This window comes from Lethenteron reissneri, chromosome 6 (genome assembly GCF_015708825.2).
Source record: "Lethenteron reissneri isolate LAM-NWPU_2019-01 chromosome 6, ASM1570882v1, whole genome shotgun sequence".
In the NCBI taxonomy this organism is placed as follows: Eukaryota; Metazoa; Chordata; class Hyperoartia; order Petromyzontiformes; family Petromyzontidae; genus Lethenteron; species Lethenteron reissneri.
Genome location: NC_083784.1, coordinates 3,578,593 through 3,595,790, shown reverse-complemented (window position 1 = coordinate 3,595,790; position 17,198 = coordinate 3,578,593). Strand labels below are relative to the sequence as shown.

The window sequence follows — 17,198 nt, the reverse complement described above, 5'->3', positions numbered from 1 at the left end:
CAATGTAACAACAACAATGCAATTGAATCGGATCGCAATCCTGGATCGTGACAATTCATTGAAGTTTGATGTTGGCAATTTTGTTACAGACCTGTGTGGCCAGTTGTGTAAAAACACGCTAAGTGGAGGACTCTGCTTTAATCGGCACTGATTTAATGCTACTGACCCCCCCCCCCCCCCGGGTTACCTTGGCTGTGTTGCGTAAAACACGGCCAGGCACTGTCACAGCGCTCTAGAAACACCTCGGCTTTGACGTATTAAAATGCTTTAACAGAGTGACATGAATAGGATTCTGCAATAACGCACCTAAGCTAACTTGACAGCGTATCATTTACTCGTGAATCGTAAAATTTGCATCACAGCGTGGCATACTTGGCTTCGGTGTGTTCTGTGACCAGTATTAGCTCCGTTCAATGGTAAATCAAATAAAAACATACATTGTCTCCCTGTAAAACGTGCATTTACAAAGCATGAGTGCATCTTAAAAAAGCAATACAGGCGAGTGTCTGCACACATTGAAATACACTACAGTAATATGAAGTTGAAATTATTATTTCTGCTTCCCTATTTCCGCAGTTGGTTGAATCATACTGGTAGGAACCTCCTGGTTACACCAGCCCACAGGGGATTATTGTGTCCGTCCGTCGTGCATCCAAAAATGGGAGGGGAGGGGTGGGGCTGGGTGGAGAGGGGAGGGTGGGGAGGGGCTGGGTGGGGTGGGGAGGGGCTGGTCACCCCGTGGGTGCCCTTATAAAACTCAACGTTTAACCTACTCACGCCGGCTTGGGCCCGCCCTCACAGTCGGGCATATTTGCGGAATACACCACGCCGCCGTTGATCCTGGCCATTGATCGAGCAACCCAACGTTCCTACCAGCTCCCTCCGCAGGAATGTGTTTATACAGCACTTTGTAATAAGGCACTTGCAAACAACACCTGGCAGAAAGCCAGGTTTGATTATCCTGGACTCATAAATCCTTGCCTAGCATATTGTGTTTATATGGTTGTGTCAAATCGAAGACAACGCCTTTGTTATGGTGAGGTGCCTTAGTTTTACTTAATTTTTTTAAAATTTCCACCTTATCTCAAGTTTCCTCTGCTTATCTACTGTACTGTTAGTGAAGAGAGGGGCTGTGTTTATCTCAAGCAAACTTAAAAAAAAACATTTCATTCCATGATCAGCTTTCCAAAACGTTCAGCTATGCCAGAGCTCCCTGATGTGATCTTGACGGTTGTGCCGCATGTCATTTAAAGTCAATTTCTGAAGACGTCACTTTCCAACAACACGCAATATCACCCTAAAACACGTGGCAGAGTTAAAACAGCACAACCACAAACGCCTGTGCCAGCTATGCTTTTCAGTAAAAGATTATTCCTGATGGACAGCAATTTCCTGTCACTTCTGCCCTGTGAATTTGTCCACTCACTCCTTCCTGTTAAAATAATCCTGTAGAGATGTGGAGAAAATTGATATTCATGCCAATGGCCCCTTCTCCATCATCATCATCATCGCCATCATTATGCATGTGCCTGAAAGGGTAACCACCTTGAGGTTGGTGATGGCATGGAAAGGCCTTCATCTAGCGATGGAAAGACAATGGCTGATGAAAATAACTATGATAGTCACAAGAGCCCGTTGAGGCTAAACTCTCTTTAGGTTAAATCCGGACTAAGCACAAACAACAAAGTTTAAAAACAACATAATAACAAAGTAACAAGTCAAGCGTAAATATACAAAACAAAAAAATCGGCATACTTTACATGGTTCAACACAACAGTCTGGCACAATTAGATCCAAAAAATATATTTTATAGCAATATAGGCTTTTGAAATATATTTCTACAGCGCTTTGACATACGTGCAGTCACATCGAGACCAATGGTTTGCTCCAGCAAGGCTTTGGTCAAGATCTGGTGGCTGCCAGGACAAAACACGAGGGGGGCGAGTGGGCTGAGAGACAGCACACGGTGTTGGTTTTCGTCTGATTGCCGCTTCGTCGATGCGGGGGGCTGTTAAGAAATTGATCCCCAAGTCGTGTTCTGGGCTGCATTCAAAAAATCACCTCCTCCTACGCTTCGTAGAAGCAAACTGGAAAAATAACAACACGTGCGTTTATTAATACACCTTTTTTGGGTACAGTAACGGCCATGCACGGTAGTACGAGCTGCTGTGTTTTCCTCGGTTGTCATGGATATTTGACCACGAGACATTCCGTTCTGAGGCACAGGCGTTGATTTATTTTAAATCCCAGGGTCTGATTTATTGTGGAACACAAGTCTTAACTCACTGGGGAGCAGTGGTTAGGACGTGGTCGTCCTATTAATCAGAGACCTGAGTTCGATAAGTGAACCGGTCTGCCCCCCCACCTCCATTTTCATAGACTTTTGTCTCCCCCCCCCCCCCCACACTTTTATCCTAATTGTGCTGTTTGTGTCACGCAGATAACAAAGCATCGCTCCTTGTTCGAGAATGGCCCTCGCTTAAAGACTTCATAGAACATCTTTCGAGTTTCCTATTTTCCACAAGAGGAGACGCCCTACTTTCCATGCATACTGTTATACAGATGTTTGGTGCATGGCAGTTAAACTAGGATTGTTTATTTTCAGAGCTGGAGTTAGTGCCAAATTAGGGGAAATGTGACAGAGATTATTGTGAAGTCATTGGTGACTCGGCTAAAAGCATCAACTTGCTACACTTGCGAACCCAGTTTAATCACAGGTTGCCAAAACTTGGATTCAAACTCAGGCTCTCAGCGGCACCGGCTCTGCGGTTTTGACCTCGGGAGTCATCCGATCTCCCCGTTCATTCGTTTTGTTTTTCAACACAACCTTGCACGTGACATTTCCGACGACGTCCCGTGTTTTATGATTGTGCAAGAACCCAGCGGCGGTGGTGGTGGTGTTGCCACCGGCGCCGGTAAACAGCAGATGTTGCAGTGTGGCCCTGTTTTCCCCACGTTGACCCACGCGACACACTTAGTGCGACGCGTGACGGCGCTGCCGCAACTGCTTGGCCGTGTTATCGGACACAGCACACGTGGCCTCCTCTCAGCTGACCATCCCGTCCAGCCGTCTGCCACCAACCACCGCCACCACCGTCGTCGGCCAGCGGAGGGGGGGGGGGTCACCGACACGAGGTTGTTTGGAAGCAGAGGCCGATGTTGAGGGAGGAGGGGGTGGAAGGAGAAGGGGTCTGTAACACGATAGGGCGTGTGGCTGGCGTGCCACGCAGATGGGGCTGCCTTCCGTTAAAGGGTACAAGCGCAAGGAGAGCGAGCGGTCAGCAGAATGGGCATGTCTGGGCAAGAGGAGGACGGTGCCCTCGTGAAGTTTTGAGTTTGTTAGTTTGACAGATATTGTATTCATTTACACGTTTGTTGTTTTAACGAGATGGGTTTTATTGCGCCACTGTAAGCGATAACCCCAGGACAGACGCGTTTGTGTACTTGATCTCGCAATCGTTTTGAAGTCCACGTACGCATCGCGACAGAGCTGTTGAGAAAATGTTGATCGAACTGCGTTGCGACTTCAATGCCAGGTGGGTGATCCGAATGCCGCTCGGTTCGTCTTGTTCGTTGCGATCGGCTGTTTAACGCCAATCTCCTCCACCGTGACACTCTTCTTGACAGCGTTGTTTAAAGTTCCGTTCTAATTCCGTGACAATAGATTTTAAACGTGTTTGTTGAGAGTCTGTGTGCCGTAGAAAATAGGGTGTCCAAAACTACATTGCTCTCAACGGACCACAGTGCACAGTTCCGTGTTAATATATCTTCTTAGAATAAAAATTGTCGTTATATACTGTGCACGTCTAATGAGTGGAGACTCCTGGGTGATAAAGTATAAAAACTAAAATCCGTTTTAAAGCTTTCGTGACTGCAGGGATTCATCTTCTTGGTTCTTTCGGTAAAATCACGTAGAAGGGAAATAATAAAATAATAAAGCTTAATAAATATGCTAAATTCCTCTGTTGATATGCAAATTCCTTTGTCAAGGCGCCCTTCCCTAACCCAGCTTAAATATACGCTGCCAAGCTTGGTGGTGTTCATTCAGACGCTGTCTCCCCGACAGCCCTGTTCTTCACCTGAGGACGGCTGCTTGCGTTGTGGCCGAAACGTCGTGAGAATTGTATTTTATTATGTTTTATTTTTATTATTTTATTATTTCTTTTCTAAGTGACTTTACCAAAAGAACCAAGAAGACTAAAATCCGTGTTCTTCCTCCACATATGTCAGTATCTCGCCGTGAAAATAAAACACGTATAGTGCATGACCTTGTGGGACTTTCAGACCAATGTTATCCAGCAGAAATAGTTTAAGTCAGCAAACTCGGGATCAGTGTTAATGATCGGTAAACATGTCCAACATGGGTGTCTGATACACTTTTAGATCCTCGATCTTAATTTGAATCAAATTAATTAAGTGGCACAATCTGCGTCACGCGGGAATACACACAAGATCTCTGTCTTAATTTGAAATCGGTACTCTGCTATCCGCGTTGGTGGGGCTTACCAAATACGAGGTGTGCGCAGCGAGTAACGATTTAATAGTAACGAACAAGATCTGTACACATGGAAAGGGTCGGCATGGCGGGTCACGGTGACTGGCGTGCGGGACATGGAGGAATACGGAACTGTTATCTTGTTGTGCCGTATGAAGTTCAGCATGATGTTCGTCGTTTCAGTCCGCTTGCTGGAAAGCTTCTTCAGAACTGAAGGTTAAAAGATCACTCTCTTCCGCACCTTCGATGAGTGCCGTTGGCCACGTACGGCAGAGGTCGCAAACGGGTTTTGATTCCTTACCCGTACCCGGCCGCACCAGGGTTGCAAACGGGTACCCGTATCCGGCCGGGTACGGGTAGCCGGGTATCGGGTAGGGTGCGGGTATCGGGTACCCGATTGCGACCTCTGGGATGAAGCCATGCTGCAGGTGCGGGTGGGTTGATTCTAGGAACTTGAATTGTGAGAAGAGACAAGACGTTGGGACATGAGTGACAGACGGTTGCTCACCAGTGACTCACGGCCTTCTCACTCATTGGTTGGCGTGAGTCACGTGCGGCTACCCGTACCCGGCCGCACCAGGGTTGCAAACGGGTATTGGGTAGGGTACGGGTATCGGGTACCCGATTGCGACCTCTGACGTACGGTGCGAAAAAGTTCAACATACATCGGAGGGCGTGCCGAACGACACGCGGCACAACCAGAAAACAGAGGATAGCTATACAGCGCGGGCATGAAAACCTAGCTGGCAGTAAAAACAAGTATGCTTCAGAAGCAGGGGTTGATGGGGTCACTTACAGTTGGGTCGAGGGGCGGAAACCGCTTGAGCAAGAGAGATGAGAGCGACGGCCAAGGCATCCTGGTGGCTTCCAGTGGTCTTGTCAAGTTACCCCCACAGACACGTTCTCATTAACATCGTCTTATGCATGAGCGAGGCATGAGGCTTTGCCAGCTGTGTACGGAATGTTCGCCGCACCCGATCCATTACGGTCAGCATCGTCAGCTTCCTGGGTTCATTACTCTCTTTTTCATTCAATCAAGGGACTTGAAATAATGATGATGATGATGATACTAAATTGTAATCATACTGGACAGCCCTTTGTCAATCTATCGCTGGATTCTGTCCAATTTACATACACACACTTCCTATATATTTTCAGAATCTGTAGATGTTTCATGTTTCCCCTAAAAAAATACTATTCATGCGACGATACCATTCTGTAAATACATTCTTCCGATAAACAACTACTACGGTGCCATTTCTGTCATACGTATTTTGTGACCTGGAGGTAGAATGTCTTGACAATGTCATGCAGACGTGTGTATTGGGCATCAGCCATCCAGATTGCTTTGGGCCAGGCCTAATGTCTGGTGTGGTGGCAATGGGAATTTTGGCACCATGATTTGACACCGTCTTGGTTCATTTGGCCACCCCTACTCCATGTGACTGCGGAACTGCCTAACAAACAACCGTCCCATCCGCATAGTCAAGGACTGGCCTTCCTGACGGAAACACGGTCGAGAGAGATATCTGATTGAACTGGATGAAGTGGCCGATAGTCAAGTGGTTGAGTTCCGGTGGTGGTGGTTCTCATTCATCATCCCTCTGCGCTTTAATGAACTTAAGTTAACGTTTGCCACTCGTTAATTTGCACAATCCCTCCCTGAAATGTCCTGAAACTACTGCCGACGGTCTTGGGCTGTGGTCGTCCTTGCAAAAGATCTGCCCAGCTCAATGGGCCTCACCAGCTGAACGACGTTGACGATATTGACCTCTGATAGCAAAACTCAAGTCGAAGAAGAAGATCACGAATATTTGATGCCCAGGGTGGTACCGATAAACCATTTATTTTAGGCTCAGCGGCTCAAAGACCCTGTGTGCCGTCGGCAGGACGCCGGAGATGGAAGGGAGCGGCGTGCACGCGCACTGCTCCGCGTGCGTCAGCCGCCGGTGCAAGACGCGCGCCGCGCCGGGCATCGCGTGCGAGCTGCTGGCGTGCCCAGCCTCCTGCGGCGCCGTCTTCCACGCCTGCAAGAGCCAAGAGCACCGGCTGCTGTGCCCGCAGGTACCCGGCCGACCCCCACACACACGCGCACGCACATGCACACGATTCGGCGATTGGACACGGTTTCCGGTGTGTTCCGTCCTTTGGCTGTCACTCCATAGTTAGTCTCGATAACCGGGCCTGTCCCTGGTGTCATTCTCAACCTTTCTGGTGTGGCAGCTCCCTATCAAGACCGCCACAATGCGCTACAAATCACATGTTCATATCCATAGTCATTGCAGTGGGAGCAAGACATTCATGGCATGTTGTGGTGTATCGGTGTGTTTTGTGTTCGCATGCCTGTCAACCTGCACAGTTTACCCATATTCTTGTACAGCAAAATTGAGTTGTCAGGTCCATACAGTGTACAACCGTTTCTATACGGGAAAAAAATGTTGTCTATTTGTGTTTCTCCCTTGTGTTGGGACTTTGTAAGATGAACACTGAGCTTTATAAGGGCACGGGGTGACCAATAAGGTCTGAATTGGACTGTAATAAGGTAGGCACTGATACGGGGTTGACAGGTGTGTTCGTAAGCCATTCGTTTCATGTTGTGTATTCGTATTTGTCGCCGTAAGGTGGCGCCAACGTTCCCTGCGCGCATTCTAAAATTTCTCCTGCTCAGTATCCATGCCGCAGCTCGCGACCCTCCTCACCGGAAGGCATTCATGCCCTCCAATCTCTCTTGGACACAATCTCCTTGCACAGCATTGCCATGGTGTGTGTCGCTGTGTTTTTCACAGCAATAGAGATTGAAGTGTCGTTGGGGACCCATTGGGGGGGGGGGTAGGGGGGGGGCACGGGGACCTCTGATTTTAATTGGGGAGGGGGACGTGATGCCAACATGATTGAGATGCACTTCTTTAGACTAATTACTATTATCACTACACTTGTTTACCCAAGAAAACCTCACTCAGTCGCATGACTTGTCATCAGGAGGGTCCTGCCAAGTTTTTTGCCTTTAACATTGAGCGCCATGGGAGCATTTAACATTGAATGCTATGGGAGCATTTAACATTGAATGCTATGGGAGCCTTTGACATTGAATGCTATGGGAGCCTTTAACATTGAATCCTATGGGAGCCTTTAACATTGAATGCTATGGGAGCCTTTAACATTGAATGCTATGGGAGCCTTTAACATTGAATGCCATGGGAGCCTTTAACATTGAATGCCATGGGAGCCTTTAACATTGAATGCTATGGGAGCCTTTAACATTGAATGCTATGGGAGCCTTTAACATTGAATGCTATGGGAGCCTTTAACATTGAATGCTATGGGAGCCTTTAACATTGAATGCTATGGGAGCCTTTAACATTGAACGCCATGGGAGTCTTTAACATTGGGGCGCCACGGTGGCGAGATATTAACTCCCTTGCCTGGTATGCAGGAGTTCGTGGGTTCGATCCCGACCCTGACGGCCGTATATTTGGAGTTTGCGTGTCACTCTCTCTCTCGCAGTGGTCCCGTGGGTTTATCTCCGGGTCCTCCGGTCTTTCCCTCCACATTTAAAATCAACGTAGTTTGCTATGCTTCCCCCGCACCTCCAATTAGCACGTTTGGCTACGTACGGTGCGAAAGAAGAACAACATACCATTGGAACCTCATTTGCCAGTAAAAAAATTATAATTGTTTTTTTACCCTTCTATCTGGCAACAAAACTGACACCCTTTTACAAGGAGTCATGTTTGCATAGACCACAATACCTGCAGTCATAATGCAAACAAAAAACACAACTCTGATAATGTGAAGTTGATTGGTCCACACCCGAGACAGCTTTCCTTAGAGTCCTAGTCTCACATGGGTTGGCGTCATCTGGTCCAAAAACATGACTCCTTGTAAAAAGGTGTCAGTTTTGTTGCCAGATAGAAGGGTAAAAAAACTATTATCAAGAAAAACATACATACACGCGTACATCACCCCAGGCTGATGGGGGGCCGCGAGGTGAATCGGAGGTACGACTCAAGGAGACTGCGTTGGCAGCAGAGTATTTACAAACACGGTAGAAACGCCTCCGCGTGGCATGTGCCTCCACGCAGTGGAACAACCTTCGCGGGTACTGTAAAGTCACGTACGCAAATAAGCGGCGCGCATGTTCCGTAACGCACGCACGCAAGTGTCCCTTGAAAAAAAAAAATCTGGTCTCGGTGGACTTGCGCCTGCGCTTAAATTAAGGTCGTATGGATGTGTGCGTCTGTGTGCAAGTCTATTAGGCTCCTATGTAGTGCATCATCTGTGTCTTTTTCAGTGAGTATTCGGTTAGCCATGTAATTGTGTGTAGGTTAAGGCCATGGGTCTCCATGTAAGTCTGTGGATCTCGATGTAAGTCTGAGTAAGGTCATTATGCAGTGATGGATTCCACTGATATAGTTCTTTTTTATAAATGTAGTTTATGAGCTTTAAATTTCAGAATTGCCTTCCCCACCTTTGGGAGTTTTATATATCTGCCTCTGGGTCATTGGCTATCAACGTGAGTCTGTGGATCTCTGTATATCTACAGGTCACTCAGTGAGTGTGTGTTAGTCTGTGGGTCTCTGTATGTCTACAGGTCACCCAAATGTAAAGTTAAAGTAAAGCAATGAAGCAACTTTGACAGTAACGCATCTATTGCATAATGCGCGGGTTAACCTGATATGGGTGCCACGGTCGTGAGATGTTAACTCCCTCGCCCAGTGTACACGAGGTCGTGGGTTCGATCCCGACCCTGACGCCCGCTGTATATTTGAAGTTGGCATGTTTTCCCTGTGGTCCCGTGGATTTTTCTCCGGGTCCTCCAGTTTTTCCCTCCACATTTAGAATCATCATGTGTTTAGAGTATTTAGCTGCTATAAACTTCCACGTGATGATAAGCCACTTTGCTGAGCTGTTATTTGTGGCCAGGTCGTTTCTGAAAATTAACTATAATAGCTCAGTGGGCCTTACCTGGTAAAATAAAATAAAACATCGCTTAGTGTTGTCCGTGCACTCACGAACCAACTCGCACTGCTGCCACCTACTGGCCACGCAATCAGGCGAGCAAGTTTGAAGAATTCACAGATCAACAGATGTTCCAAATCACCCGGAATGTACCAGAACATATCAGATCTTGCAATCGAAGAAGCATTTAGCCAGGACGGAGCATGGATGGGTGATGAACATGCATGACACAGGTGCTATACGCTTTCGGCGGGGCTACATTGTGTGCAGCAGAGGGCAGTGCAGAACATTCCCAATGTTATCCGTAAGAGGTTTTTGGGTTAGATCGCGTAAATATAAATGCGTAAGGTATTGGCATTTTTTGTTCACGTGACAAAACTTACTAACTGGCTGTGTCGGGTGATGGCTGGTTTACCGACACATTCATATTTCCGCAATCTAACCCAACAGCCTCTATTATGGATGATATTGCTTGCGAAAGCCTCCTGTGTTTTAAACTCCCAATGTTGCACTGTATGATGCTCCCACGACTATGCTCACGACTTTCACCAAACAGTACGTGTTAGCATGGTGAAGCATGGTCAAATAACCAACACGACTCACACATTGTGTGGAGGCTCTCATCCAGCAGTGGATTGACAAAAGGGTTATACGCGTACAAAGATCCCCTTTATAGCTCTTAGCGAGCACCTATTAAAAATGGCACGACACACGAGGAGGTGGGTGGCCAGCACCACGCACGACCGCCTTCGTCTCCCCAGTGCTGATGTTCACACACCGCATCTGGTACTCATTGAAGGCTGAGTCGACTTGAGGGAGGCCCAGGACCGGTTAAGATATTCATCACCAATGATGGTCGTGAGTGGAAATCGAACTTGGGTCGCCGGGTTCGTAGTGCAGTGCGCCAACCACTACATCTCCCGCTGCCTACGCGTTCGCACACGCACAATGTGATCCACCATGCCTCCGGATCACGTGCAAAAAACAACCAGATACAAATATCCAGACTTGTGGATAATTCGGGCACCTTCCTTGGAAGTGTCACTAAAGTGAAGCCCTTAAATTAGCGACAGGGAGCCGAGCAAAACATGCACGGCCTCTTACATAAACCACGCGCCGGGCTGTTTGTAAACAACCATCGGCTGCTACAAATCACAGGCGATGACTTTACGTGACATGGAGCCTGGTTCGCATGATTTCGCAAACGTGATGCAACGCGCCACTGCCGGGTGTTATTGCGTTTCCTCGAAGAGGGAGGGCAGCCCGAGCAACGTTAAGCGACGGTGAAAGCCGAGTGCTTGTGAGAGACACATGCCGCATCTCTCAAGATCGTGAGATCACAATCATAATGTTTATTTATCTTGTGAGGAATCGGATGAGCTAGAAAGTAAGGGGTGCGGGTCAGTAAGTCATAACGACGAACAATACATAAACACGATAGGAGTGCAAAGTATAGGAAAGGTAAACAAATCACTTGAACAAATATACAAATAAAAGAAATAAAAAATATTTTACCAGGTAATGCCCACTGAGCTATTAGCTACTTATTCAGAAGCGACATGGCCACAAATGATAGCTCAACGAAGTGGCTTATGTGCAAATTTATAGCAGCCGCGCCGCTCGCTAACAGTATTTGCCTCAACAGTCTGTTAAGGCTATACGGGGGGGGGGGGGGGGGGGGATCTTCGTCTTTGTGTAAATTTGCGAAAATGTGTACGTGTGTGTGTGTCGATGAGTGTATTAAATGTGTGTGTGAACCTGGCAGGAGCGCGTGCCGTGCCTCAACAAGGCCTACGGCTGTCCCTTGACCCTGGCGCGTCGCTCCGTGGGCTCGCACCTGCGCTCGTGCCCTGCCAGCGTGGTGTGCTGCACCATGGAGTGGAACCGCTGGCCCGTCAGGTAGCGCTCCATTTTTGTGTGTCTTCCTTACAAGGGCAGGGTTTTGGGAACACGGACACTCTCCTGGAGCCCTCTCGTCGCAGCTAGCAGACCCCGACATTGGCATTTAGCTACTGAACGTATTGCCATCATTCGCAAGAACTGAACAGGGGGCAGTTTTGATTGATTGTCAGCGGAGATTTGGCATGTGGTGATTAGCACCCACTTCCTTGGCGATGCCATGAATTGTCACAGTTCTTGTTGGCGATTTAACTCGAGAATGGATAATGTTTTTAGTTTTAACTTTTTTTGTTACTTTTACTCCTTTGTGCTCCACCGTTCCGTCGACCCTGCCGCCAACGTGCGCCGCTGCGAAAGCAACGCAGGAATTTGCGCGCGCGTATTTACGCGCGGTTGTATTTGTCACGGCGCAGGGTGGGAGAGAACCAGCGGCGCCCGCACGAGACGCAGGGCGCGACGACGTCCGGCGACTCTACGGAGCAGCTGGACATGGCGTTGGCGCAGAGGGACCAGCGCATGCTGCTCGAGTCGCTCAAGGTGAGCGTGTTTATGAGTGTGACCGCGCTTGCTCGGACACTTCACCGGCCGCGATGTCGTCGCCTGTGCTGTAATCAACTGTCAAATTCTTAACGCCTGACCTTTTATTTTTTCAGCCGGTGTTGCGCTTTGTGAGTGATTCATGCGTCGGGCCACAAAATGATCTGGCCAGTGTTTTGCCGTGTAACCCAAATTAATTGATTTGGCCTGTGTCGGGTGGTGGAGGGTTATATGTGGAAAGGTGAAGCGGCTCTGTGTGTCGCGGCGAGCTTGCGACTTTGGGAAGCCTGCCCGTGGTATTCTCCGCGTACCGATGAGATGATTTGTACCCACGTTTCCATGGGACAGCCAACTTGAGTCGGCATCATTTCTCCCCGAGCTACAGTCGGAAGAAAACTCGAGTCGTTTCAAGTAAAAGATGGGTTCCGTGATGCGTGCCAGGTCACACACTAGCGGCTCTACCCGTCGGTGCCCTGCGCTAATCGCGCCATTTCACACCTCTGATTACCACGGTTAGCTACGTACGGTGTGAAAGAAGTTCAACGTACATTGTTCAGGGACTGGGACAGACATCCACCGCAGCGATGGAGACTTGAAATCGGCTCATGTGCAGGAACTTGACGAATTGTGACATAGCAGGACCATGAGGAATGGTGATGGCTAGGAGAGGCTTTCACGCAGCAGTGGATTGATTGATCAGGATGAAAAAAATGATGATAGTTATAAGCTAATGATGATGCTGATCGTGACGGGGTTCAGCGTTCCACAGGATGAGCTGACGACGAGCATCCATGTTGCCCGCGTAGGTGATGACGCTGTTCCCGGAGCTGGCGTCGAAGGTGGCCCTCGTCGGAGACAGCAGCGACGACGACGTCTCGTCCGTGGCTTCGGGCTCCTCCTCCGCGACGCCATCGCTCTTCCTGCCCCCCTCGGCCTCCGTGTCTGTCTCTCTGTCGGATGGCGAGGCGGGCCCCGCCGGCGCCTCGGTGTCGCCGGGAGCCGTCGGCCGCCACGCCGCTGGTGCCGGCGGCGGAACACTGGAGAAGCTGTACCGCGCCAGCGTCGAGACGACGCGCAGCCTGGCCAAGGCCTACAGCATCCTGGAGAGGGCCACGCGCGAGATGGAGCGCATGGGCCACGCGGCGGGACAGCCGGCGGCCGACGAGGCGCAGGCCATCGCCGGGCCCAGCGGCCTGGCGCCGCTTTCGCTCGCCGGCAAAGATCCGCCGGCAGCTGGCGACGGCGTCCGGGATTCCGGCGGCTCGGGACTCGGGAGGGCTCGAATCGAACGGTGCGGCGGGCGCGGTGGTCAACGGCAGTTCGGACAGGATGAACGGCGAGGGGTCGTCATCGCGGCGGTCTCGAAGAGGCGTTCCCGCGGCGGGCGACGGCGACGGTGGCGAGGTTGGGAGGGCGCCGGGCGTTATTCCCGCACGACGAGAAGGAACGGAGGCGGCGCCGGCAGCAGCGTCTGCACAGGCGGCGCCCGATGGGCGAGATTGCGCCGTGCCACGTTCGCGAGCGTCCCTCAGTGTGGCGCGCTCCGAGGAGTCGCTCAGCAGCTGCGACTCTTACGTGGACGCGGTGGACACGGTGGACGGGGCGGGCGCAGCGAACGCGGCGGTCGACGCGTTTTTAGGCGTGCCGAATTCGGTGGACTTGGTGAACGTGGTGGACGTGGCCGACGTGGCAGACATAATAGACTTCATGGACACGGAGGACGCGACGGAGGCGTGCGACCCGATAAACGGGGCCTGGGCCGACGTCGACACCGCCTGCACGAACGGGAAATCCGGGTCGCGCCGTTCGGTTCACAACGGCCTCGTCGGATTCGCGCACGTGAACGGGCCGACGCAAAGCGCCGCCTGGGACGGAAGCGCCGACGCGGCCAGCTCCGCTTCGGCGGCGGCATCGGCGGCGGCTTCCTTGCTGGGCGCCGCCTGCAGCGAGCTGCTCGAGAGAGCGGAGAGCCTCGAGCCGCGAGCCGAAGCGCCGGTGTCGTCGCGCCGCTGGGAGGGCGAGGACTCGGGCGAGCTGGGTGCCCTCGGGGCCTGCGTGAGCCGGCGGCAGCGCGAGGCGGCGCGGCTGCGTCTCCAGGTGCACGGGAGGAGACCGGCGTGGCGCGGCGACGGCGAGCCCGGCGTCGCCTACGCCAACGGCCACGGGGCGGGCGGCCCCGGCGATCGCACCGCCCCGTCTAACGGCGAGCTCGTCGATGGCCTCCACCAGCTGGGGGCACCGCCGAATGCGCCGGTTGGAGGAGGAGGAGACGCGGCGGCGGTGGCGGCGGTGGCGGCGGTGGCGGCGGAGGTGGTGGTGGAGCAGTTCCCGCCCACGTGGGAGCGTGCCGTGTTCGCCCAGTGGCGGCCACGTGTCTTCAGCGAGACGGACGGGTCCGGAGTTCACGCGGCTCACACCGGAGAGCCGAGGCCGTTCCGGGCGCCCGACTCTTTCCGCCGGTGCTACCTGGGCGACCTGTACCGCTGGAAGCGGCGCATGCAGGACAAGGCGGTGGACACGGGCGACCTAGCAAGGGAGCGGCGGGGCGGCGATGACGGCGGCGTCGGGGAGGTGGGGCCGGGCATCGACCTAGTGACGGCCGCCCTCCTCTTCTGCCTGGACGGGGAGTCGCCGTGCGGGCGCGGCGTGTCGGACCGGCGCGTCTCGCCCGACGGGGCCCGCACCGACACCGGCACGCAGACCTTCAGCCTCCCGTCGGCCGTGTTGGCCACGCGTACCATGGTGGGCGAGATGGCCTCGGCGCCGGCCTGCGACCACGCCAGCCCGCAGCTCTCCAACCCGAGCCCCTTCCCGCGGCTGGGCCTGGACCTGGTGCTGGAGTGCGTGACGCGCTACCAGGCCAAGCCGCGCTCCATGTTCACCTTCGTGTGCGGCCAGCTGTTCCGGCGCGACGAGTTCCCGCACCACTTCAAGAACGTCCACGGCGACATACACGCGGGCCTCAACGGCTGGCTAGAGCAGCGCTGCCCGCTGGCGCACTACGGCTGCCCCTACACGCAGCAACGGCTCTGCCCGTCGGCGCCCGGCGCCAAGGTGGTGCACAGCACGCGGCTCGGCTCGTTCGGCGTCCTTCCCTTCGTGCCGCCCGAGCACCGCAAGCACGGACGGTCGGCGGCGCCGTCGCCGATCGCGTCGTCGTCCGACGACGACGACGCGGTTCGCCCCGCGCCGGCGCTGGGCGACTCGGGGGGGGAGCGCGACCGGCTGAGCCGGCTGCCCCTGGAGGTGCTGCAGCAGGTGGCGCGGCGGCTGGACGGGTACAGCCTGTGCCAGCTGTCGCTGGTGTCGCGCCTTCTGCGGGACGTCTGCGGCGGCGTGCTGCCCGAGAAGGGGATGGTGACGCTGGTGTGGGAGCGCCGGCGCAGGATCACCGCCAGCGGTGGCGGTAGTTTTACGTGGCGGGTCAAGCACAAGGTTCGTTGGTCGTTTGCTCGCTTCGCTTGGTCCTTTTGTGGCCCCGGGGGCGTGACCGCCATCCTCGCCCGCTGTCCCACGGTGCTCGCCAAACGGTGCCTGACGGTGGTCGGAGATAGACGGGGGCGGAAAGTGGCGTTTTTTTTAATAAAAAAAAACAACGGTGTGCGCAATTCCGCCGATGGGAGTTTATCCAAAATGCGCGAGCATTCTCGCTCTCACAGTTTTGTTTTTCCTTCCCGGCTGCAAGGAATTTGAACGTCATTGGCGACGGGGCGCGTTTTATTACAACTTGGCTTTGAAATGAATCCGTTTGTGCGGCTCCAACGTGACGGATTTTTTGGGATAACAAAAAAACAAAGACTAAACTGGACACGGAAAAGAAAGCACGAAATAACACCGCCGTGTTTGCTTTTGAAACGCACGGTAGGAATACGATTTGTGTTACAACCCGAGCACGCCTCGCCGTGACGGGGTTCAGCGGGGAGTCACTGCGCGCACCGCTTGATAAACAACGGGCCCCGCCGTGTCCCGTGACGGGACATCGTGTGGGCTGGCGCTCCTGTAATTGGAGGAGGGAACGATAGGCTCGGCAATGCTGGGGGGCGGGCGGGCGGGCGACGCGATAACACATCGTTTACGTCGGCGTCCCTGCCGAGCTGTTTACATCTGGGTTTTTTTCTTCACGCGCTCTAAGAGAGCGTGGTGAAAGGACCGCAGGTGTGTGACGCAGTTTGTGGGTCAGTCGGGGTACAGCGCTCGAGTAAGATTGTAGAGGGGGGTCGCACTGGGGCGAGTCGAGGTGTGAGGAGATGGGTCACGAAAGATGAAGCTCAAAGAGCCAACTGTTTTGTTCCTGCACAGTGCACGCAGTTTTCCCTGTGCAGTGTTGGAACTGTGATATCAGGCACCCCGGCGGAATTTCTGTATCAGACCGGACTGCTGATGAGTCATATCTGGTCCAGAATTTTCCTGCTTTTAAACACATTTTGGTGGAAGGGATCGATAGGGTGATGGGACAGAAACGTTACTGCTGCATTGAGAAACAGGCTTTTGTCTCCATTTAATGAATTGCTTATTTATTAACGGCCCTGTAAATCTGCGAAGCGTCAAATGTGTCATTGTCTTGGTGGCGTTGGCCCTACCGTCCGTGTTTATTTATAACTTATTTATTAAACAGAGCCACGCTCGCAGGAATATTCTGCTCCGGCGTGGTGCCCGGCACATTTCTCAGGTGACGCTCATTACCAATTGACGAGCGGACAGATTGTCCCCTCGTTACGTTTCACCACCGTCGCCTCCCTCCTCGTCATTAATTCATTGCCCTCCTCAGTTAGTCTGTGGAGGTGAGGACTCTATTGGGCGATAATTGTCGCGATTAGTCGTGTACCGGGCTGACATTTCTCACTGGAAATTTTCGTTCAGGTTGTTGGTAGCACGTGACTAGCCGTAGCCACAGCCACGTAACAAAATGTATACTGGGATATCACAGAGCTAGCACCGAGTCTGTGGGCCTCCCTATTGTGAGTCTGTGGTACGTCGTAAGTTTATCGGGGCGGGCGCGTTGATTTTAACCCGTGACCTCAGTGGTTCCATGCCGCCCCGGCTCTCATAACTTATCTAGTACCCGGCTCCCTCTCGAAAACAATGCTTCTGAGAGTCCACCGCTGTGAGCAGTGTGGAAAAATTGCCCTCCCTTTGATCACTTGGCAACCCTCATCAGCCTCTGCTTGTGTGCTGACTCGTTCCCCGTGCTGAAAGCTGCGACAGATGCGGGTCCTAGTGGTGGTTTTCATGCTCCGGTTACGGCGCTCACATCTCACCGCGACTGCCCGTCATCATAATCGTCATCACCACCGTCATAAAATAATAT

General features: G+C 52.5%; 1 protein-coding gene across 1 annotated transcript in view; it reads left to right on the top strand.

The window, feature by feature from the left end:
* The first annotated feature begins 3,246 nt into the window (after positions 1 to 3,246).
* LOC133355069 (F-box only protein 30-like) overlaps positions 3,247 to 17,198 on the top strand; it is a 28,011-nt gene continuing 14,059 nt past the window's right edge. Inside the window, exons 1-6 of the mRNA XM_061572356.1 lie at positions 3,247 to 3,536; positions 6,385 to 6,559; positions 11,220 to 11,353; positions 11,767 to 11,890; positions 12,697 to 14,085; positions 14,120 to 15,325. Of these exons, the coding sequence (XP_061428340.1) occupies positions 3,502 to 3,536; positions 6,385 to 6,559; positions 11,220 to 11,353; positions 11,767 to 11,890; positions 12,697 to 14,085; positions 14,120 to 15,325 (3,063 nt within the window). The 5' untranslated portion in view covers positions 3,247 to 3,501. The remainder of the gene's footprint in view (positions 3,537 to 6,384; positions 6,560 to 11,219; positions 11,354 to 11,766; positions 11,891 to 12,696; positions 14,086 to 14,119; positions 15,326 to 17,198) is intronic.